We start from the raw sequence: 24,841 nt of genomic DNA, 5'->3' as shown, positions 1-24,841 counted from the left end.
GAGTGCAGCAGCAGGATCATAGCTCACTGCAGTCTTGAACCCCTGGGCTCAAGCATTCCTTCTGCCTCAGCCTCCCCAGTAGGTGGGACTACAGGTGGCACTACTATGCCTGGCTAATTTAAAATGTTTTAAGGCCAGGCGTGGTGGCTCACACCTGTAATCCCAGCACTGAGGCCGAGGAGGGCGGATCCTGAGGTCAAGAGATGGAGACCATCCTGGCTAACACAGTGAAACCCCGTCTCTATTAAAAATACAAAAAATTAGCTGGTCGTGGTGGCGGGCGCCTGTAGTCCCAGCTACTCGGGAGGCTGAGGCAGAATGGCATGAACCCAGGAGGCGGAGCTTGCAGTGAGCCAAGATTATGCCACTGCACTCCAGCCTGGGCGACAGAGCAAGACTCCATCTCAAAAAAAAAAAAAAAAAAAAAAAAAAGAGAAGAACAGAGATATTGTCTTGTATACTTATACTGGCCAAAGTTGTATTCTTTTCCTCCACCACACACAACTATGTGATTTAACCAGTAAATTACACTGTAATGAGTTACTAAGAAGACAAATCAGAAGATTGGAGGAACAAAAGATATCTTTACAGATTTTTCATTTGAGAATGGAGTGAGAGTAGAAAGACCTGTTTCAGGCTTAAGCACCTACATATGTATATGTTCCAGAAAATCTGGCTTAAAAATACTGGTATTAACTTGTTTACATGAAACACTGAAAGGTTTTTGAATAACTACAAATTTAGTTCTATATGTATATACCAAATGAATTTTTATTCTGTGTCTCTGTTTTATGTTATCATGAAGCCATTTGCTCACATACAATAATCTGTCAAAGACTTCATTCATACCTGTTCCAAAGAGTAGTAACCAGATGGAATTCTGGTTTTTACAGCATCATGGCTAGATGGTACCTTTTGTGTATCAAAATAAACATTGTTTTTGAGACCCTGGAAAAAAAAAAAAAGAACCTGACATTCAAGTTACATTGGTCTCCTTTCACTGTCTCTCAAACGTGCCATGTTTATTTCTGCCTTCATATCTGTGCTTCAGTTCTGTTTTATTTTATTGTTTCAAAGATGGGGTCTCATCATGTTCTCCAGGCTGGTCTTGAACTCTTGGGCTCAAGAGATCCTCCCACCCTCGCCTTCCAAAATATTGTGATTACAGATGTGAGCCACTGCACTCAGCCTGATTCTCCTTTGTAATGACTTTTCTTTTTCCTTCCTATTCAGATTTCGCCCATCCCTCAAGATGTCTCCCAACCATGGTTTCTCTGTGGTTGGCTCCCTATGGGGTGGAGCAGAAATCACCTTAGCCATGTTAGCTGTGTCTTAGGATGCTTGATTGCTCACACACACACCATCCTCACAGCAATCTTTTGTCATGGGTAAGGTCATTCCCCATTTTACAGGTGAAGAAAGGCTGGGGAAGGATCTCAGCCCACATCTGCCTGTGCTTTTAATCGTCACACAATAAATACTCTCTCCTGAACCTGGCGCACAGTAAGTCTTTGTAGATGTCAGCTGAGTTGTTCATGAGCTGTTTCATATATACTGGGGTCTCCTCACCCCCAACTGACCATGTCATGAGGCTTATGGAACAGAATGAGAGCAGGAAAAACCTCCACTTACAAAGGGCCCACCCTGTGCGAGATTCAGCACCACGTTCAGTAAGTGTGGGGAAATGACAGGAGATAAAACCAAAGGTGCAAAAGTGGTTGAAACTCGGGGATGGGAGGAGGAAGCAGAAGATTTATGTTTCAATTATAAGCCTTGTAATACTGTTTGACTTTTAATACTATGTACAGTGTTACTTGGATTAAAAGTGAAAGTGAAGTTAAACAAATTAAATAGGGAAGTGTGGACTAGTGGACTACGCTTTAGAACTTTGGATACAGAGAGAAGGAAATATAGGGCAATAACCGTCTTATATATTTGTAGTAAGGATTGAACAAACAAGGCATTAACACAATGTTTGGCCTAGAACCAGCAGCAAGAATTATTATAACATGAAGCAGAACACAGGATCAAGGTTCATCGTGGGCTCATTAGACCTGAGAGATGTCGTGATAAGAATAGGCTATGATAGGCCGGGCGCGGTGGCTCAAGCCTGTAATCCCAGCACTTTGGGAGGCCGAGGCGGGCGGATCACAAGGTCAGGAGATCGAGACCACAGTGAAACCCCGTCTCTACTAAAAATACAAAAAATTAGCCGGGCGCGGTGGCGGGCGCCTGTAGTCCCAGCTACTCAGGAGGCTGAGGCAGGAGAATGGCGGGAACCCGGGAGGCGGAGCTTGCAGTGAGCCGAGATTGCGCCACTGCACTCCAGCCTGGGCAACAGCGTGAGACTCCGTCTCAAAAAAAAAAAAAAAAAAAAAAAAAAAAAAAAAAAAAAAAAAAAAAAGAATAGGCTATGATAATAAGAGATCATTACGGTCTCCACCAAAGCAGAAAAATGCTACGCCCTCCCCTGTCCCTTCTGCGTCCCCCAGATCTTTTTCCCTCTTCCTTCCTTTTGTTTCTTTCTTTTAATAGAGACAGGGTCTGGCTATGTTGCCTAGGCAGGTCTCAAGCTCCCAGGCTCAAGCAATCCTCCCACCTCAGCCTCCTAAAGTGCTGGAATTACAGGTGTGAGCCACCACATCTGGCCGTTTCCTCCACATTTTTCTCTCGACTGAATCCACCCAATAGAGTAATTATCCCTACCAAGAACCCAACACCCCCACATACATACCCCTTCCCTCTATCCCAACCCTTAACCCTGAGAAAAGTTAAACATCCCTGGGGCATTTTAGTTTCTAGGAAAGGGAAATATTGAATCATATTATCAAACTTTCATTCATTCATTTATTCATTCATTCATGCATATTTATTGAGTGCGTGGTATGTACCAGCCATAGTTCTGGGTGTTGAAGACCCAGTGATGAAAAAGACAACAAGCTTTACACCTTCATATTGTTTATATATAATATCACAATGACCAGAGCAGCTACTTGGGCAGCTAAAGCCTCTGGCAAGGATAATTACCTCCATTTGCAATGCCTGGTCTGATGCAGTGGAATGAAATAGAAGATATGACTTATGACACCTGGTCATTCACATCCCCCTTCTTAAGTTACCATCCTTGTACCATATGGCCCTGTCTCCTTGACCACAGCTCTTTGGACCAGTAACAGACATCTGACCCAAGCTGAGCAATTAGATTCTATCCCCAAGAATTTGCCAAAAATTAGATGTGGGGGGTGAGTTGAAAGGTCAGTCAGAGTGAGGCCCACAGCAGAAGCCAGAGTTGACACCATGACAAGCCAACGTCAAGGGCAGACCAGACTTATGAGGGGCAGATGCTCAGAGTAGGTTGAAGCAAGCAGTCTGTCTGCAAAGAGGAAAACGTGGCATCTATGCTGTAAGAAGAAACCAGACATCACTGGATCCCAGGAGGAAAGAGAAAAAGAGAATGAGCAAAAGACTCTTTTTAAAAGGAGAGAGCAGCTGCCTCAGTATCTGAGCGCTTCCAGACCCAGCCCTAATTCCTACCAGATGGTCCAGTTCATTCTTGGGAGATGTTTTCATCCACAAAATCACTCTTCTCTCCTTCTCCTGAGTTGGTTTGAATAGTTCTTTTTTGTTGTTGTCGCTAGGAGAATGTGTGTGTGTGTGTGTGTGTGTATGTGTGTGTGTGTGTATAGTAATTTTCTGAAAGTTTAAAAATTCATTTTCCAAAGTTTTTTTTTTTTTTTTTGTTTTTTTTTTTTTTGTTTTTTTTTTTTTAACGGAGTTTCACCATTGTTGCCCGGGCTGGAGTGCAATGGCGTGATCTCTGCTCACTGCAACCTCCACCTCATGGGTTCACCCGATTCTCCTGCCTCAGCCTCCTGAGTAGCTGGGGTTACAGGCGTGCGCCACCACGCCCAGCTAATTTTTGTACTATTAGTAGAGACCGGGTTTCACCATGTTGGCCAGACTGGTCTTGAACTCTTGACCTCAGGTGATCCATCCACCTCGGCCCCTCAAAGTGCTGGGATTACAGGCTTGAGCCACCGCACCTGGCCTCCAAAGGTTTTTTAAATGAATTTTTTGTTTTTGCTGTTTTGTTGTTGTTTCTTTCTTTTCTCTCTCTCTCTTTTTTTTTCCCCTTAGAAAATCTGAGACTCGTGAGTTCAGAGAAAGCAAGCCCAAGACTTGCTGGGATAGGGGTTAGGGGCTTAGTCCTTTGCTGCAGAAAGTGGGGTGCTTAGCCAGGACCTCTCATCTCCTGGCAATCTTGAGTAAGGGAAGAGAAGGAAGGAGAAGGGGTTGCTTGAGGCCAAGAGTTTGAGAACAGACTGGCCAACATGGTGAAACCCCATCTCTACTGAAAATACAAAAACTAGCCAGGCGTGGTGGTGCACGCCTGTAGTCCTGGCTACTTGGGAGGCTGAGACAGGAGAATCACTTGAACCTGGGAGGCAGCGGTTGCAGCGAGCTGAGATGGCACAACTGCACTCCAGCCTGGGTGAGAGAGCCAGACTCCATCACAAACAAACAAACAGACAGCTATCCATTTGTAAACTGCTGATTTCTCTGGGGGTATTGTATTAACCTATTCTCACACTGCTATAAAGAAATACCTGAGACTGGGCAATTTATGAAGAAAAGAGGCTTAATTGGCTCATGGTCCTGCAGGCTGTACAGGAAGCATGATGCGGGCATCTGCTTGGCTTCCGGGGAGGCTTCAGGAAACTTACAATCATGGTTGAAGGTGAAGGGGGAGCAGGCATGTCACATAGTCAAAGCAGAGGCAAGTTGGGGCGAAGGTGCCACACACTTTTAAATGACCAGGTCTCACCAGAACTCACTCACTATCACGAGATAGCGCTGAGGGGATGGTACTAAACCATTAATGAGAAATCCACTCCCATGATCCAATTACTTCCCACCAGGCCCCACCTCCAACACTGGGGATTATAACTCAACATGAAATTTGGGTGGAGACACAGATCCAAACCATATCAGGCATTGCCCCTACAAGCTTTTTGTAAAGCATCAGCGATTTCACCATTCTTCCGCCCAAGCTTCACCATAAATGTGGTTTGTTCTTCCTTCAATTTTAACAGAATTCATGTGGCTCTCTGGTAAGGGCTGTTCTGTTTTCAAACTGATGTCTTATCCTTTTAGTGCCTCAAGGTAGATCCTGTTCAGACATCTTGTAACCGGTTAGCACCAGTTTATTTTGGTGCAATCCATGGATAGTTTTTCATAGTATGTGATAATGTTTTTTTTTTTTTTTTTTTTTTTTTTTTTTTTGAGATGGAGTCTCGCTCTGTCGCCCAGGTTGGAGTGCAGGGGCCGGATCTCAGCTCACTGCAAGCTCCGCCTCCTGGGTTCATGCCATTCTCCTGCCTCAGCCTCCCGAGTAGCTGGGACTACAGGCGCCCGCCACCTCGCCCGGCTAGTTTTTTGTATTTTTTAGTAGAGACGGGGTTTCACCGTGTTAGCCAGGATGGTCTCGATCTCCTGACCTCGTGATCCGCCCGTCTCGGCCTCCCAAAGTGCTGGGATTACAGGCTTGAGCCACCGCGCCCGGCCGATAATGTTTTTCTTTCTCTTTCTTTCTTTCTTTTCTTTCTTTCTTTCTTTCTTTCTTTCTTTCTTTCTTTCTTTCTTTCTTTCTTTCTTTTTTCTTTCTTTCTTTCTTTCTTTCTTTCTTTCTTCTTTCTTTTTCTTTCTTTCTTTCTTTCTTTCTTTCTTTCTTTCTTTCTTTCTTTCTCTCTCTCTCTCTCTCTCTCTCTCTCTCTCTTCTCTTCTTTCTTCTTCTTTCTTTCTCTTTCTTTCTTTCTTTCTTTCTTTCTTTCTTTCTTTCTTTCTTTCTTTCTTCTCTCTCTCTCTCCTTCTCTCTTTCTTTTTTCTTTTTTTTTTTCTGAGACAAAGTCTCACTGTGCTGCCTGGGCTGGTCTTGAACTCCAGGGCTCAAATGATCCTCTTGCCCCAGCCTCCCAAAGTGCTGGAATTACAGATGTGAGACACAGCACCTGGCCTGTAATATGCATGTTCCATGAACTTTTTGAAGACCCCTTAGCCAGGCACAGTGGCTCTTGCCTGTAATCCCAGCACACAGAAAAGTAGAAGCAAAAGGATAGTTCACCTGTCTGGGCAACATAGTGAGACCCCATTCTCAATTTAATAAATAAACAAATAATAAGAATGAAGACCCCTTGTATATTTACCAGACCAGAAACACTAATCTTGAGAGTCTTGCTTACCTCTACCTTGTATGTGTGTGTGTGGACGCAGGTAGGAGAGAATCTCCTGGCCAACCAACAAAGAGAGAGAAGAGAGCCTACCTGCCTTTCCCCACTCAACCCCCCATAAAGGACTGACAGAGTGCTTCACGAAGATACAGACTCAGAGGAATGGGGACTGTAGAGGCCTACATCATGGGAAGGGGGCAAAGGGCTCTCCCAGCCCCTACCAGAGGCCATGAGGAAGGATGTTTGATCTAAGTCTCACCAGGGGCCTCATAGTCACTCTTGTTGTATGGAGCTATAGAGAAGGATTTGTAGACAAGGGCACCAGGCACTGGGGACCTGTTGTGGTGCCAGGTGGGCAATTCAGTACTTGACCTGGTCAGAGACACCTCTCCCTGCACCTCCTCAGTCGTGATGAAGTTCTTGTCCCCTGCCAGGACCTTGAAGGAGGTAATGACCTGGCTGTGTCTACGTTAGTGGTCTCCCAAGACCTGAAGTTGATGAAGGCTTGGGAGGTCACAAGGCTGCTATGGTTGCAGTCAACCACACTCATGATACAATTGAACTCCGCATTGCTCTGCTGCTATTCTCCACGTTGTAGCCCAAGTTGATGAAGCAGGCCTTGACCTCCTTCGGCCCCAGCACCCTGCCACGGCTCTTGTCAGTGTGGCTGAAGGACACCTGAAACTCTTGCATCTGCTCTTGGCCAGTGCCCTTGGTGTTGCAGGTGAGGATCTGGTTCTTGACCTCCCTGATGATGCAGCCAATGGTGGTGAGCAGCTGCTCCCAGCCATGCAGATGTGTTCCACGATGCAGCTGATATGCTTGTTGTTGAAGATGAAGACCTCCTGGAGGAGCTGGTGCTCTGCTTCAGCAGGTCCAGGTTCAGCTTGTGGCCCACGATGCTTTGCTCATATTGCTTCAGGTTTAGCTTGTCCTCTGGGGTCTCCTTCATCCTGATGGAGATGTACCCAATTTCCTTCATCTTGGTTTGGATCCAGGTTCCCATGACATTGGCCTGGCTGGAGAACTGGTGGTAGAGGTGCTCGTTGGACTGCTGCTTGCTCTGCTCCTCCAGAAGGACATAATCCTGCTTTGGCACCAGCTGCTGCACCTTTGCCCACCGGGAGCAGATGATCTGGGTGGGGTTGGGGGAGGTGACAGTGGTGTAGGGGTTGCTGCCTGACAGCTTGGTATGTTTGCTCTCTGTGATCCTCTGGGCCTCCTTGTGGGTGGCCAGGATAGCCTCCCTATCAGTATCTGGCAGGTTCAACTTTTGGCTGTGGGCTGAGATCAATCTTCTCGGTAGCGTAGATGATGAACGTGTCCTGGAGCTCCTCCACGGCACTCTCCATCCAGTTGTAGAAGGCGCTGCCCACTTGGCATACTCCAGGTGCAGATAATCAGTGGCCTCCAGCTGCTTCTTCATTTTCTCCAGAGCTTCCCTGTGACTGTGGGTCAGAGAGCACAGGGTTTCCCACTGCTCGTAAATCTTCCGGCACTGGGCATTGACGCTGTGGGAGTCACAGTAATCCAGCTCGTTGAGTTCCTGGGCAATGTTCTTTATGATATTGTGAAATATCTGTTTGGTCTTTGATCCTGCTTCCTGGCATACCATGACTAGAAAATCATTAGAATTTCCGAAACCATGTCTTTTTGTATGCTGATGAGTGGATGGATGACTGGCAGCCCCTAGGGAGCTTCAGGATGGAGGCTGGCCACCAGAGAGACCAAGGCATAATTAGAGGGTTGGGAATTTCAGCCCCACTGCCCAACCCCTGAGAAGGGAAGAGGGGCTGAAGATTAAGTTGATCAGCAATAGCCAGCGATTTAACTAATCATGCCTATATAATGAAGCCTCCATAAACACCTCGAAGGACAGCGTTCACAGAGCTTCTGGAGAGCTGACCACATGGAGGTTCCTGAAGAGTGGCATCCCCAGAGAGGGCATGGAAGCCCCAAGTCCCCTTTCCCACACCTTGCCCTATGCATCTCTTTATCTGTATCCTTTGTGATATCCTGTGTAATAAACAAGCCAATGTAAGTAAAGTGTTTTTCTGAGTTCTGTGAGCTGCTCTAGCAAATTAATGGAACCCAAGTAGGGGGTAGCAGGATCCCCAGTTTATAGCCAGTTGGTCTGAAGCATAGGCAAAAATAATTGGGCTTGTGATTAGCATCTGAAGTGGAGGCAGTCTTGTAGGACTGAGCCCTTACCCTGTGGGATCTGACACTATCTCCAGGTAGATAACCGTCAGAATTGAATTGAACTGGAGGACAACCAGCTGGTGTCTGCTGCAGATTTGATTGCTTGTTCGGTGGGTGGGGAAGACCCCACACACATTTGGTCACAGAAGCATTCTGGGTTGTGTAAGAGCAGAGGAAAAATCGTTTGAGTTTTTTCCACTCTTAGAGCCTCAATCAGCTCCACAAAGTCCTGGTGTATGGCCAGGTCACTTTCAAAGGCTTCGTGGTTGTGGATTAGGGCTTTGATGTCTGATAGGGTGGCCATCTCCTAGTCCCGCTGCTTAAGCCTGGCTTCCTTCTCATGGGTCCAGGCCTCATGGATGGAGATCTTCTGCTAGAACTTCTCTGCCAGGTGGTCGAGCTGCTCCAGCTTGTGGATATCATTCAGCAGCAACTCCTCAGTGAGCCGAGATCGCGCCACTGCACTCCAGCTTGGGCGACAGAGCGAGACTCTGTCTCAAAAAAAAAAAAAAAAAAAAAAAAAAAAAAAAAAAAAAAAAACCGGCTGGGCGCAGTGGCTCACACCTGTAATCCCGACACTTTGGGAGGCTGAGGTGGGCAGATCACCTGAGGTCGGGAGTTCGAGACCAGCCTGACCAACACAATGAAACCCCATCTCTACTAAAAATACAAAATTAGCCAGGCATAGTGGTGCTTGCCTGTAATCCCAGCTACTCAGGAGGCTGAGGCTGGAGAATCACTTGAATCCAAGAGGCGGAGGTTGCAGTGAACCGAGGTTGCACCATTGCACTCCAGCCTGTGAGACAGAGCAAGACTTTATCTAAAAAAAAAAAAAAAAAAAAAAAAAAAAAAAATTACAGTGTTAGTTTAGTGATACTGATTTTCTTTTAGCTACTGTTTGTACTATATACTGTTTGTATGTTTGTTTGTTTGTTTACAACCTTTGCTTTAACATATCTGTATCCTTATGTGGAAATTTCTTTTCTTTCTTTTCTTGAGATGGAGTTTCACTCTTGTTGCCCAGGCTGGAGTGCGATGGCATGGTCTTGGCTCACCACAACCTCCTCCCACTGGGCTCAAGCGATTCTGCTGCCTCAGCCTGCCGAGTAGCTGGGATTACAGGCGCATACAACCATGCTTGGCTAATTTTGTATTTTTAGTAGATATGGGGTTTCTGCATGTTGGTCAGGCTGACCTGACTCCTGATCTCAGGTGATCTGCCCACCTTGGCTTCCCAAAGTGCTGGGATTACAGGCATGAGTCACTGTGCCCGGCTATGTGTAAGTTTTTTAAAGCAGTATAAAGTTGCTGTTTAAAACCCAATCTGGGCCAGGTGTGGTGGCTCATGCCTATAATCCCAGCACTTTGGGAGGCTGAAGCAAGTGGATCACTTGAGCTCAGGAGCTCAAGACCAGTCTGGGCAACATGGTGAAACCTCATCTCTACCAAAAAAAGAAAAATACAAAAATTAGCTGGGCATGATGGCATATGCCTGTAGCCCCAGCTACTTAGGAGACTGGGGTGTGAGGATCACTCAAGTCCAGGAGGCAGAGGTTGCAGGGAGCTGTGATCGTGCCACTGAACTCCAGCCTGGGTAACAGAATGAGACCTTATCTAAAAGAAAAAAAACACAAAAAACCCAAAACAAAAATCCAGTCTGGGCTGACCATGGTGGCTCTCCCCTATAATCCCAGTGCTTTGGGAGGCTGAGGCAGAAGGATTGCTTGAGGCCAGCAGTTTGAGAGCAGCCTGGACAACATAGCAAGACCCTGACTCTACAAATTTTTTTTTTTAAGAATTAGCCAGGTGCAGTGGCACATGCCTGTAGTCCTAGCTATTTTGGAGGCTAAGGTGGGAGGATTGCTTGAGCCTAGGATGTTGAGGCTGCAGTGAACTATGATTGCACCACTGCACTCCAGCCTGGGCAACAGAACAAGATCCTGTCTCTAAGAAATATTTTGAATATTAAAAAATAAAAATAATAAATAAATTAGAAACTCAATCTGACTCTCTTTGTTTTTATTTTATTTTATTTGGTTTGGTTTTAGTTTCTGACACAGGGTCTCACTCTCACCCAGGCTGCAGTGCAATGTCACAATCAAGGCTCACTGCAGCCTCACCTTCCCAGGCTCAAATGATCTTCCTACCTCAGCCTCTCAAGTAGCTGGGGCTACAGGTGTGCATCACCATGCCCAGCTAGTTTTTGTATTCTTTTGCAGAGATGGGGTTTCATCATATTGTCCAGGCTGGTCTCTACCTCCTGGGCTCAAGTGACCCTCCTGCGTCAGCCTCCCAGAGTGCTGGGATTACAGGCATGAGCTACGGCACCCGGCCCAATCTTTGTTTTAAAATAGGAATATTTAGGGGTTGGGTGTGGTGGCTTACTCCTGTAATCCCAGCACTTTGGGAGGCTGAGATGGGCAGATGATGAGGTCAGGAGTTCAAGGCCAGCCTGGACAACATGGTGAAACTCTGTCTCTACTAAAAATTACAAAAATTAGCTGGGCAATGTGGTGCGTGCCTGTAATCCCAGCTACTCAGGAGGCTGAGGAAACAGTATTGCTTGAATTCGGGAGGCGGAGGTTGCAGTGAGTGGAGATCATGCCATTGTACTCTAGCCTGGGCAGCAGAGCAAGACTCCATCTAGAAATAAATAAATAAAAGGAATATTCAGTCCATTTATATTTAAAATAGTTATTTATACATCTGAGTTTCAAGATATCCTAGTATTTGTATTCTATCTCTCCCACATGTTCGATGTTCCTTTTTTCCTCTCTTCTAGATATTTTTTGATTATTTTTATTATTCCAAATGTTTCTACATTAGCTTGTTAGTAACACATTTTTGTTACTATTTTTCCATGATTACCATGGTAATTACAGCATGCATCCTTGACTTGCTAAAGTTTAACATAAATAATTCTTTTACCACTTCATAGACAATGCAAGTACCTTAAAATACTTTAACTCCATTTATCTGCTCCCACACTGTGTGCTATTTTTGTGATGTGTTTTAATTCTACGTGCATTTAGAACTTCACATGACATTATCACTTTATACAGTTATTGTTAATTTATTTTTACCCACATATTTACTTTCTTTTGATCTTATTTTTTTCCTGGATGTTCGTAATTCTTTTTGAGTTTCTTTTTTTTTTTTTGAGACGGAGTCTCGCTCTGTTGCCCAGGCTGGAGTGCAGTGGCCGGATCTCAGCTCACTGCAAGCTTTGCCTCCTAGGTCTCTTGCCTCAGCCTCCTGAGTAGCTGGGACTACAGGCACCCGCCACCTCGCCTGGCTAGTTTTTTTTTTTGTATTTTTTTAGTAGAGACGGGGTTTCACCGTGTTAGCCAGGCTGGTCTCGATCTCCTGACCTTGTGATCCGCCTGTCTCGGCCTCCCAAAGTGCTGGGATTACAGGCTTGAGCCACTGTGCCCGGCTTGAGTTTCTTTTTAAAAATCGCCTTTAGTATGCCTTTAGTGTGGATCTGTGAAGAATTTTGACTGTCATAAAACATACTTATTTTACCTTCGTTTTTGAAGAATATTTTCACTGAGTATAGCATTTTAGATTGATACTTTCTTTTAGCACTTTAAAGATGCCATTCCATCATCTTCTGGATTTTATCATTTATATGAAAGAGTCAGTTGTCAGTCTTTTCACTTTATTTTATTTTATTTTCGAGACAGATCTTGTTCTGTCTCCCAGTCTGGAATGCAGTGGCATGATCACAGCTCACTACAGCCTTGACCTCCCAGGCTCAAATGATTCTCCTCCCACCTCAACCTTCTGAGTAGCTAGGATGACAGGGGCATGCCACTATGCCTGGCTAATTTTTCCATTTTTAGTGGAGATGGGATTTCACCATGTTGCCCAGGCTGGTCTCAAACTGCTAGGCTCAAGTGATCCTCCTATCTCAGCCTCCCAAAGTGTTGAGATGACAGGCATGAGCCACTGTGCCTGGCCTCAGCCCTTTTTTTAAAAAATTGAGACAGTCTTGCTCTGTTGCCCAGGCTGGAGTACAGTGTGCGATCCTAGCTCACCGTAGCCTCAACCTGCTGGGTCAAGTGATCCCCCACTACAACTTCCTGAGTAGCTGGGACTACAGGTGCACACCATCATGCCTGGCTAATTTTTGTATTTTTTTTGTAGAGATGGGGTCTTGCCTAGGCTGCTCTTGAGCTCCTGGCCTCAACTGATCCTTCTGCCTTGGCCTTCCAAAGTGCTGGGATTACAGGCATGAGCAACCATGCCTGGCCGAAGTTTTGTGTGTGTGTGTGTGTGTGTGTGTGTGTGTGTGTGTGTGTGTGTGGAGGGGGCTGTTGTTGTTGTTTCATTTGTTTGTTTGTTTGTTTGTTTTTAAGACAGAGTCTTACTCTATCTACCAGGCTGGAGTGCAGTGGTGCACTCTTGGCTCACTGCAACCTCCGCTTTCCGGGTTCAAATGATCCTCCTGCCTCATCCTCTCGAATAACTGGGACTACAGGCACGTGCCACCACGCCTGGCTAATTTTTGTATATTTAGTGGAGACGGGGTTTTGCCATGTTGGCCAGGCTGGTCTTGAACTCCTGACCTCAGGTGATCCACCCACCTCGGCCTCCCAAAGTGCTGGTATTACAGGCGTGAGCCACCACACTCTGCCATTGTCAGTCTTTTTTTTTTTTTTTTTTTGAGACGGAGTCTCGCTCTGTCGCCCAGGCTGGAGTGCAGTGGCAATCTCGGCTCACTGCAAACTCCGCCTCCCGGGTTCACGCCATTGTCCTACCTCAGCCTCCCGAGTAACTGGGACTATAGGCATGTGCCACCATACCTGGCTAATTTTTTGTATTTTTAGTAGAGACAGGGTTTCACTACGGTCTCAATCTCCTGACCTCGTGATCTGCCCGCCTCCGCCTCCCAAAGGGCTGGGATTACAGGCGTGAGCCAGTGCGCCTGGCCCATTGTCAGTCTTAATGTTGTTCCTTTGAAGGTAATGTGTGTCTCTCTCTCTAATTGCTTTTTTTTTTTTTTTTTTTTTTTTTTTTTTTTTGAGACGGAGTCTCGCTCTGCCGCCCAGGCTGGAGTGCAGTGGCCGGATCTCAGCTCACTGCAAGCTCCGCCTCCCGGGTTCACGCCATTCTCCTGCCTCAGCCTCCGGAGTAGCTGGGATTACAGGCGCCCGCCACCTCGCCCGGCTAGTTTTTTGTATTTTTTAGTAGAGACGGGGTTTCACCGTGTCAGCCAGGATGGTCTCGATCTCCTGACCTCGTGATCCGCCCGTCTCGGCCTCCCAAAGTGCTGGGATTACAGGCTTGAGCCACCGCGCCCGGCCTCTAATTGCTTTTAATATTTTTTCTTTGTCTTTGGTTTTCAGCAGTTCTCTTATGAAGTGCTTAAATACAGTTTTTGGTCGAGCACGGTGGCTCATGCTTATAATCTCAGCACTTTGGGAGGCCGAGGTGGGCAGATCACTTGAGGTCAGGAGTTTGAGACCAACTTGGCCAGCATGGCAAAACCCTGTCTCTAATAAAAATAGAAAAATTAGCTGGGCGTGGTGACACGTGCCTGTAATCCCAGCCACTCGGGAGGCTGAGGCAGGAGGATTGCTCGAACCCAGGAGGCAGAGGTTGCAGTGAGCTGAGATCACACCACTACACTCTAGCCTGGGTGATACAGCGAGACTCTGTCAAAAAAAAAAAAAAAAGAAGTAATTTTTTTTGCATTTATCCTGCTTGGGATTGATAATGCTTCTTGAGTATGTGTCTTGATATCTTTCATCAATTTTGGAAAATTTTCAAATAGTACTTCTTTCCTATTTTTCCTCTTTCTTCTCTTTCTAGGACTCTAATTCCATGTAGTTAGGCCTTTTTGGCATGGCCCATATGTCTCTTTCTCTCTTTCAATTCTTTTCTCTCTTCCCATACTGGATCTTTTATGCTGAACCTATATTCCACATCATTAATCCTAGAATTAGCTGTGTCTAACCTGCTATCAGTTCCATCTACTATGCTAAATTCAACTATTATATTTTTCAGTTCTAGGATTTCAATTGCATTCCTTTTTAGAGTCTCCAGGTTTGGTGATTTTGCACTCTACCACAATTCCAATGCAAAATCTTACTGTTCTACACAGATCTACTCCCATCCTATTGTATCAACCAATAAAATCTCATTTTTGTTTAAGCCAGTTTTATTTGGTTTCCTGTTAAACACAACTGAAAAATCTTAACTGCCATTGCTGAGATATCCCCCTTCATGATATTGTAATGGCAGGCAGCAGCTCCTGGTGTCAGATGCAGACATGACATCCAGAGAAGAAGTGGAATGCTGCCTGTCATCCATCTCTGTTTATTAGGAGTGAAAACTTTTCCTATAATTTCTGATTCAGAAGGCCAGGGTTGTAATCACACGCTACATGGAATGGGATGGGAGTGATTAGCAAGTAGCAATCTTTACTTATCCCTGAACTTGGGGAGAGGATCATCTTTCGCTAGCAAACAGCTACAGTAGAAGAACATCCAAATAAAACTGAGACTCTGGCAGCAATATAAAATATGAAAGGGGAAAGCTATTGGGCAAATAATCAACACCGTTTACTAATAGATGTATTAATTTTCTGTAAAGTTGTGTGTGTGTGTAGAAAATATCAGGAATTGTACATATCAGTCTTTAACAGGATTTAAATTTGGGAGGGGGACTATCTGGAATGGAAAGGATGGATATTTTTACCTATACAATTTTCATTAGTTTATATTACTTTGGTGATTTAAATTTAAAAGAACTGCAATCTAAAAATGGGCTGCTTCCAGAATTAGAGCTAGAATAAAAATATAGAGTCAGAAGGCTGGATATGGTGGTTCACATGTGTAATCCCAATGCTTTAGGAGGTTGGGGCAGGAGGATCACTTTAGGCTGGACTTTGAGACCAGCCTGGGGAACATAGTGATACCCTGTCTCTACAAAAGAAAAAATAAAAAGAGTTATGAGCATGGTGGTGCGTGCCTGTAGTCCTAGCTACCCAGGAGGTTGGAGGATTGCTTGAGCCCAGGAGGTTGAGGCTGCAGTGAGCTATGATCGCACCACTGCACTCCAGCTTGGGCAACAGAGTGCTTGTCTCTAATACATACATAAATATATGTATGTCTGTGTATGTGTGTGTGTTGTGTGTATATGTGTGTGTGTGTGTGTGTGTGTGTGTATCTGTGTGTGTGTGTATGTATATATGCATTAGGGAGAAAGAGAGAGAGAGAGAGTCAGAGAAGCACATGTTTGTATATTCCAGTCCCAGTCCTGGCCCCTACACAGTTACTCAGGTGCCAATAGCAGGTTTATCCCTTCTAGGGATTTGGAGGAACAAGGCTATCAGAGCCTGATGCCATCAAATATTTAAACCATTCACCACCCTCCCCTCCCACTCTCAAAGCTGTCTTCACATCATAAATTGGCTTCCAGGACATGTTTTCCTACAGGGAAAGAATGTGCTGGACATGCCATTGTGAGCATTCTGTCCCCCTTGGCAGTTCCATTTCTCATCATAAATTAATACATTGCTTCTCTGGCTCAGATAGCAGGATAGGAGCTGGGTTAGTAGGATCTACTTTCCATTCCCCAATAGATAGATTCTCTCTTAATGCTGTTAAAGTCAAGTTCATAAGCCTGGACCATGATGAATTCAAAGTAAATGTCACCTCTGATGCCACTTGGCAGCTGGCCAGCCAACCTGCCCTGATGACATTCCTGTCTCTTCAAGCACATTTCTTTCAGACTCCTGTGCTTTCTAGCCACATTCACCTCAACCAGCTGTCTCTTTCTTTCTCTCTCATTCTGTCTTTTCCTCTACGACTCTCTCTCTCTAATTATATATATATATATATATCTTTCTGTCTTCCTACCTCACCACTTAACCTTCCTTTATCCCTTCTTTTCCTTTTTTTTTTCTTTTTTTTTGAGATGGAGTGTCTCTCTTTTTTGCCCAGGCTGGAGTGCAATGGCATGATCTCGGCTCACAGCAACCTCCGCCTCCCAGGTTCAAGCAATTCTCCTGCCTCGGCCTCCCGAGTAGCTAGGACTACAGGCACACACCACCGCATCCAGCTATTTTGCATTTTTAGTAGAGACGGAGTTTCACTATGTTGGTCAGACTGGTCTTGAACTCCTGACCTCAGATGATCCACTCACCTCGGCCTCCCAAAGTGCTGGGATTACAGGTGTGAACCACCATGCCCAGACTTCTTTTCCTTTTTCCTTCTGTTTTTTTTTTTTTAAACCTTAATTAACCATGGAGTTGATTAATAATATATACCAGAGCTACGTGCCAAGCACAGAGCTAGGCCATATGTAAAAATTATATTCTGACCTCACAATAACTCTGAAAGGTGTTTTTGCTCCTATTTTACACAGAAAGAGGTGGAGGCTCATAAAGGGTAAGTAGTTGTGTTTCATAATCTTAAAGGTTTTCTCTGCTTAATTTTCAAAATTAGTAAATTAAATGCTCTATGCTTCCTTTATCCAAGAAAATACAATTGAGGCCAGGCGTGGTGGCTCACGCTTATAATCCCAGCACTTTGGGAGGCTGAGGCAGGTGGATCACTTGAGGTCAGGAGTTTGAGACCAGCCTGGACCACATGGCAAAATCCTGTCTCTACTAAAACCACAAAATTAGCCAGGTATGGTGGTGTGCACCTGTAGTCCCAGCTACTTGGGAGGCTGAGGCAGGAGAATTGCTTGAACCTGGGAGGTGGAGGTTGCAGTGAACCGAGATCGGGCCATTGCACTCCAGCCTGGGCAACAGAGTGAGACACTGTCTCAAAAAAAAAAAAAAAAAAAAAAAAAAAAAAAAAAAAAAGATGACCCTTTGAACAATAAAGCTCCCACTGCTCTTTGCTTCTCCCCATCCTTCTTCCTGAGATTGGGACTTGACCCTGATTCCTCTGACACAATCTTAAACTTCTTTATAGAGGAGATAACCTTCTCTGTCCAGTCAGGCTCACCATACTTTCTGTATCTGTGCAAAAGGAAGAGGTCAAATCTTCAGCCTCTAGATTTGTAACTTTCAGTAACTTGGAGATGGAAGTTGTGGTAACATTAAATCTGCTCCCTGGAAGGTCACTTTTTATTATTTTGGGTGCTTAATTAAGTTGCTCAGCCACATCAAGTGTCCTCCCCCACGATCCTAGAAGATAGTGAGGTAGAAGTAGAGAGGAGTATGTCTTCCAGCCTACTTCAGTAGAAGTCTGAGAGGAGCAAAAGAGAAAACAAGATGTTTCTGGGTGGGTTCCAGGCCCCTCCACTCTTCTGCAAGGGAGTGAAGGCTGTTTATCTCCTGAAGACATGAATTGTCGGATTTTGGTTATAGGCTGGAGGAGTAGAAGCCACCACTGTATATTCTTAGCTAAAGGAAATATAAAGCATTTAATTTACTAATTTTGAAAATTAAGCAGAGAAAATCTTTAAGATTATGAAGCAAAACTACTTACCCTTTATGATCCTGCCAAGGATCAGAACATGGCAGCAGAGAAGTCCCAGGTCCAGCTGCGTGCCCAGACCCTGTTGGATTCAGCACCATGGATAGAAAGCCCAAAGCTGGCTGGAGGGCTGAGGGTTCAACGCCAGGGACAGATACCACCCCCTGCCCCCACCCCCAAATTTCACCAGTCTCCACTGCTATTCCTGGGAGGAACCTAACTCTAGCCATTAGTTAACTGGCCCCCAGCACTTAAATGTCCCGATAAACAATGGGTTGGTTTCTTTCTAAGGCCCTCCGGAATTTTACTGAGCTGTCTGTTCTGCAGCTTCCTGATAGAGTGGGGTCCGCCTTAGAGCAACTCTTATTAAGATCCAGCTGATTTGCATATATCTGCATTCACTGGGGCTTCTCCATTCTGGTTTTATTATAAATGAATTGCTCAGAGGAAGAAAGGGAAGGATTATTTCACGACTTTTCGTCCTCTTCTTTCCCCCTATTCCTAGGGTCTCCGTCTGGAAATTCACCCCAGATGCCTGAAGGTGTGTATGGTGGAAGAGGGTAGAAACCAGACTCCAACAGTCAGATGTTTGCCAGAGCATCCTATGTAGATTTCCCCGGGTAATTTCCCCCATCTACTTGGTTTCTGAAAGGTCCTTCTCAGGTTCAGAGGAAGTCTGTATTTTGTTTTAGCACCTAGGGTCAGAACCTCTGGGTTGAAGTCCCTGGAGCTTCAGTAAGAAACCCTGACTAGTGCCTTAGAGCCTGCTAAGGGGATGGCACCTGGTTCTAAAGAGGAGTGAGGGATGGTGGAGTGAGGACTCATTTTGAAATGAAAGGAGTCCCGGGTCTCTAAGCAGCTTCTAAAAATACCATCTCCCAGAGCTGGAGAGAGGGGGAGGGGAGAAATCGAGCGTGAGGAGAATGAAGATGGAAAGGAGGTGGCAGTGTGAGAACCCTTCCTCAGGTAGGTCTGGTTTTAGAGGTTCCACCTGCATCCAAGGACTGGAGGGATGCCACACCTCCTTCTGCTTCCTCAGCGAGCTTGTCTCCCGTAGTGTCCAAGCCACAGCCTCTCCTGATGACTTTTCTTTCTGCAGGTAAAGAAGACCAATTCCTCCCACCTACTTCTCCTATTGCTACTGTCCAGCAAGTATGTCTGAGTGAGCACGTGTGCATTTACTCACACACATACACACGAACACACGCAGAAATGGCACATGAAAGCAGGTTGTAAATGGCCAGCGATCTACGATGCCAGGAATCCTCCTTACACTCGGTATTCAAAGAGGTATGGACTGTGGCAGAGACAGAGTGGTTCACCAGGCATCTGCAGCACAGAGCATGGCGCCCAGTGAGGGCTGGGTGGAGGGGTGAGGGATACATATATGCAAAAGCACAGACACTCAGACCGCAGGGGCCAAGTAGTCACAGGATTCACATTCACTCTCGAGGCTTCTTAGGCTATGTTCGCTTCCAAATAGAGAGGGGGTGGGTGCCCCAAGAGAAGAGCTCGGAAAAGCCACGAGGTGGGTGGAGCTTTCTCCCCTCAAGTTCAGCCCAGATGGTGGCGCTCAGTAGCCGCCTCCCTCGTCCTGGAGGGCCCCAGCCCTTCCCACCACCAAAGTGTTAAACCCTCAGCTTGCACATAAATGACCTTCACTAGACAGAGGTCGTGTTCCACGTTTTCTTGCTGCTTCTTCAGTGCCGGCTGAACTCTTCCAGGATTGCTCCGCCTCTCTCGCAGGAATCTCCAATTCCTGGCGGCTGTGCTGTTCACTAGTCCCCTGGAGTGGGCGGAGTGGGGTGATCAAAGAGGCGAACCCCCGACTCTGAGCAGACTGAGGACAGGGGTGGTTGTGAGGTGTGCTGCTTGTGTCTTGACAGCAGGAGCAAGAACCTGAGGAACAGATCGTTCATGCAAAACCACCACCGCCCCCATCCCAGCGTCCACATGGTTTCCCAGCCTCGGCAGCGCGCTGGTAGGGCGGGACCCCGTCCCTCACTTTGCTCTCCTTTCCCGAGCAGCTCCCGGGTTCGGGTTCGGCCCCTCCTTCCTGCCGCTGTGTGTGTGTGTGTGTGTGTGTGTGTGTGTGTGTGTGTGTGTGTGTGATGAGGGCGGGAAGAGAAAGGGGAGGGATGAGCCAGAAGACACCAGGAGCCTCAGACACAGGAACAGACCTAGGGCAGGGAGATAGAAGAGCTCCCCAGAGCTTGGGGTCAGGACATAAAGCTTCAAAACCCCCAAGTCCTGGGAACAAGGGAGCTTCCAGACTAGCTCAGAGGCTGCAAGTGTCGCTGCCTCCCCGAGGGTCGCCCCTCTTTAAGCCAAGCCCACGTTGCCTGCCTACTTCTCAGGAATGAGGAGCTAAGGTTTAGCGCTCTGGGCCACCGACGCCAGCTCATCCCCCTCGCTCAGAAGCCCCGCCAGCTCCCACGGCTGCCCCACCCCCCACGGTTTGGGGATCTGCGGGACCCCTTCCTTTCCCCACCAGTTGGGTGTTCCGCCCCTGGCCTATGAAACTCCACCTTCCCACCCTCTGCTGGCGGGGATTGGTGGGCATCCCGCGGCGGTGCCTAGTGATTGGTCCCCATGGATGATGGCGAGCGGCGAGACCCCGCCCCCAGCTGGCGCTGGGGTCTGGGGGCACTGCTCAGCGGTGCTAGGCTGGCGCGGCTTGAGCCGCCGCCGCACTGACAGCTCGGTCTGCGGACCATGGAGACCGGCGCCGGTCCACACCCGCTGCGCCTGTTCCTCTGCCGGATGCCGCTCTGTCTCGTGCTGCTTTTGGGACCCTGGCGGCCTGGGACCGCCGAGGAAGGTGAGAAGACTGGTGGGCTTTGCTCGGAGCCTGGCATGCCAAAAGATAGGGGGTTGGGGACGGGGGTTCTGCGGGAAGGAGTCATTGGAGAGACTAGAGTCTGTACTGGGGCTTGAAGCAAGCAGGCAGCAAAGAACTGGAGAGACAGAGAAAAATGTGGCCAAGCAATAGCGAAGAGAGGGGCGCTGAGGAGCTTGGGGGCTGGAGACCCGGGAGGTTGGGGAAGAAAGAGACCAGGAACCGCGGGAGCCAGAGGCAGAGGTCCAGCGGCCGCCGGTGAGACGGACAAGCTGAGTGATTGGAGGTGGGAGGTGCGGGGGCGGGGAGATGAAGAGTGGAGACAGGGAGATGCGGAGGTGAGCTCGGAATATGGAAAGACCGGACAGAGCCCGGACCACAGGGGCTGGGAGACCACAGTGTGGCCAGCATGAGGTGGAATGCTGGTCGAGGGGGGCTGGGTCCGGGCGCTGCCCGAAGTGCAGATCATGGAACTGTCCGCAGTGCTGAATTCTGAGCGTAGTCTACCGGGCGCGCTCGGCGTTGCCGGGTTTGAGGCTGTCGGCGATACTGGAGCCCGCGTCTTGCCGCTGATTGTGCATTTGGGGGAGCTATACGCTCAGTTGAATCCAGAGGCGTCATATCCAGGTGCAGAATCCGGAGGAGCTGGAATCTGAGGCGTTGACCGCGGGGTTGGTCGGGGCCCTGGATGGCTGATGCCTTCCAGTGTGCAATTCCGATGTGCTGTCAGTTGCGCGGATCTCGGAAAGCTGTCGGCGGTCCTGCCCACAGTCGCTGATGCCTCTGGAGAGGCCCTCACCTTGGTGGCCCATCCCCTGGCTTAAGCTCCAGAGGGTAATCTTCCAAGACTGCGGGATGTCCTGGCCTCCTGTCTCTGGTCTGCGGGCTCTGCTGTCCAAACCAGTTTCTGTGATCCATGCTGAGCGGTTGCAGGCTGCTGATCCAATGCCTCCTGGGGGAATAAAGGGACTCCAAGCTTCTCTGGTAGGAAGGGTCATAGATGTATACATAAAAGGACCCCTGACATTCTTTCAAAAGCAGTGGAAGTGACAGCCCCTGGGAAAAGGGCTGGCTGAGGAGAAGAGAGATTTTATTTCTCCAGTTGTTAGCAGTATCTCTCTACATTGTTTTCTCAGAGGCCCAGGGAGTCAGACTAAAAATGTTCAAGTCTTCATGCCTGGGGACCACCGACCTCAGAAAAACCCCTGAGTGGGAGTGGATTGGGGGGTATATACAGGAATCCCCTGATACATTCACTACTCACTTTCTCTATCTTTCTAATTGACACTTAGTTATAACTTTGGGAATCTAAGAAGGCTGGGGAGAGTCACTGACTCCCACCCCAATCTGAGAGCCAACCTTAGAGTATTTGCCATGGACCCTGTAGAAGGCTGAATAATGACCCCCACCCCCAATATGTCAATATCCTAATCCCTAGAACCTGTGAATGTTACCTTCAGTGACAAAAAGGACTTTGCATATGTGATTAATGATCTTTTGAGATGGAGAGATTGTTTTAGACTATTTGGAGGGGCCCAATAATCACAATCGTCCTTGTATGAGGGGTGCAGGAGGAGTCAGAGTCAGAGGAGAAGGCAGTGTGATGACTGAGGCAGAGATTAAAGTGATATGATTTGAAGATGGAGGAGGAGACCACAAGCCAGGGACTACAGGCGGCCACCAGACACTGAAGATGGTAAGGACATGAATTCTCCCCTCAGAGCCTCCAAAAGAAAACAGTCCTGCTGACACCTTGACTCTAGACCAGTGAAAGTGGCTTTGGGCTTCTGACCTCCAGAACTGTAACAGAAAAACAATATGTTGTTTTAAGCCACTGTGTTTGTGGTAATCTGTTACAGTAGCCCCAGGAATTGAATACAGGCTCCTTCCCTACTGACTGTGGCTACCTCTCTCTGGATTTGAGCTATTCACACCCCCTCCTGGGGATTTATGAAGTAGGAAAAACTTGTCCATATCATTTGTCACATTTTGCATTCTCTCAGCAAATTTACAGGGACTTCACCAAAGGATTCCACTCTCTTGCTAAACTGACCTCGATTTCTGACATTTCTGTCTTCCCCTCTCCTTAGTCATCCTTCTGGATTCCAAAGCCTCCCAGGCCGAGCTGGGCTGGACTGCACTGCCGAGTAATGGGGTAAGTGCACAGGTGTCCCTCCCTGTCCCAGGGATCCTCTGGTGGTCCAGGACACAGTCTCCTCAGCTCCTCATGTTTACGTCAGACAAAAGTGCTCCTCAGAGTGTGTGGTCTCCAGCAGCCCTGGCTTCAAGCCAGAGTTGCCTATTAGAAAACATTGAGTCTTCAGGCAGTTAGACAGTCCAAAAAAAAAAGTGAATAAGTGAGGACAGAACTGGCTGTCTAGGAACAGAAACCTGGCATCCAGATGGAGCTAATACAAGACAGTGGCTTGCACATAGTAGTAGATCCTCCAAGAAATGTTGTTGATTGATTGACAGAGCAAGCAAGACTGGGAGTCCTAAAAGAGGCTTGTAGACTTGGGGTAGGGGTGGGATGATGTGGGCTGTAACAGCAGCCTGGTGGAGTGCAAAGGGCACTGGTCGGAGAGTCAGGAGACTACAGGCACCATTCCTAGCTCCACCACTAACTTGATGTGCATACCTGGTCAAATCGCTGTCACTCTGGGGCCTTAGTTTCCCCATCTATAAAAATAAGGATTGGGATCATTTGTTTCCAAAGTTTCTCCCAGCGCTGCATCTTACAATTTCCGGGGAATTTCCCGGGTGTGCATGGTGGTGAGAGAGAAGTCAGGAAGCACGTTGGCTCTGGGCTGCCCACCCCTTTATTCTTGTCCCCAGTGGGAGGAGATCAGTGGTGTGGATGAACACGACCGTCCCATCCGCACATACCAAGTGTGCAATGTGCTGGAGCCCAACCAAGACAACTGGCTGCAGACTGGCTGGATCAGCCGCGGCCGCGGGCAGCGCATCTTCGTGGAGCTGCAGTTCACACTCCGTGACTGCAGCAGCATCCCTGGCGCCGCAGGCACCTGCAAGGAGACCTTCAACGTCTACTACCTGGAAACTGAGGCCGACCTGGGCCGCGGGCGTCCCCGCCTAGGCGGCAGCCGGCCCCGCAAAATCGACACGATCGCGGCGGACGAGAGTTTCACGCAGGGCGACCTGGGTGAGCGCAAGATGAAGCTGAACACAGAGGTGCGCGAGATCGGCCCACTCAGCCGGCGGGGTTTCCACCTGGCCTTTCAGGACGTGGGCGCATGCGTGGCGCTTGTCTCCGTACGCGTCTACTACAAGCAGTGCCGTGCCACTGTGCGGGGCCTGGCCGCGTTCCCAGCCACCGCAGCCGAGAGCGCCTTCTCCACACTGGTGGAAGTGGCCGGAACGTGCGTGGCGCACTCGGAAGGGGAGCCTGGCAGCCCCCCACGCATGCACTGCGGCGCTGACGGCGAGTGGCTGGTGCCTGTGGGCCGCTGCAGCTGCAGCGCGGGATTCCAGGAGCGTGGTGACATCTGCGAAGGTATCCAGCTGGTTGGGGGCCGTGGGGTGGGAGTGTAGAGCGTAGGTGGCAATTGAGAGAGAGTGTGCCCTAGATGAGGAGAGGCGGGGGTGGGGTCGGGATGCAGTGAGAAGCCTTGGACTCTGGAGCGCAAGGAAAGCCCTGAAGTTTGTGGAGTTTCCAGTGGGTCCAGTCAGGGCCAATGAGTGAACGTACTAGGAGGTGAAATTGACTAGCTAAGGAGGCATTAGGGACCTATATCTTAGGCACCTCACACAGGCCTTCTCGTTTATTTTCATGGCAATAAAGGAAGTCTTTTTTTTTTTTTTTTTTTTTTTTTTTATACTGAGTCTCTCTTGCTCTGTCACCCAGGCTGGAGTGCACTGGCCTGATCTCGGCTAACTGCAACTTCCACCTCCTGGGTTCAAGCGATTCTCCTGCCTCAGCCTCCTGAGTAGCTGGGATTACAGGCATATATCACCATGCCCAGCTAATTTTTGTATTTTTAGTAGAGACCGGGTTTCACCATGTTGGCCAGGCTGGTCTCAAACTCCTGACCTCAAGTGATCCACCTACCTAGGCCTCCCAGAGTGCAGGGATTACAGGCATGAGCCACCTCGCCCAGCCTAAAAGAAGTCAT

The 24,841-nt window shown here is 47.8% G+C and overlaps 2 protein-coding genes and 1 pseudogene across 2 annotated transcripts in view; 1 reads left to right on the top strand and 2 right to left on the bottom strand.

The window, feature by feature from the left end:
- UTP11 (UTP11 small subunit processome component) overlaps nucleotides 1-24,841 on the bottom strand; it is a 594,364-nt gene that overhangs the window by 239,540 nt on the left and 329,983 nt on the right. The window lies entirely within an intron of this gene.
- LOC126943445 (alpha-actinin-4-like) lies at nucleotides 6,476-20,432 on the bottom strand (annotated as a pseudogene).
- Nucleotides 20,499-24,841, top strand: part of EPHA10 (EPH receptor A10) — a 47,420-nt gene continuing 43,077 nt past the window's right edge. The window contains exons 1-3 of the mRNA XM_050801229.1: nucleotides 20,499-20,690; nucleotides 22,799-22,863; nucleotides 23,544-24,222. Of these exons, the coding sequence (XP_050657186.1) occupies nucleotides 20,585-20,690; nucleotides 22,799-22,863; nucleotides 23,544-24,222 (850 nt within the window). The 5' untranslated portion in view covers nucleotides 20,499-20,584. The remainder of the gene's footprint in view (nucleotides 20,691-22,798; nucleotides 22,864-23,543; nucleotides 24,223-24,841) is intronic.

The sequence above is a fragment of the Macaca thibetana genome, chromosome 1 (genome assembly GCF_024542745.1).
Source record: "Macaca thibetana thibetana isolate TM-01 chromosome 1, ASM2454274v1, whole genome shotgun sequence".
In the NCBI taxonomy this organism is placed as follows: domain Eukaryota; kingdom Metazoa; phylum Chordata; class Mammalia; order Primates; family Cercopithecidae; genus Macaca; species Macaca thibetana.
This window is presented reverse-complemented; position numbering and strand designations above follow the sequence as displayed.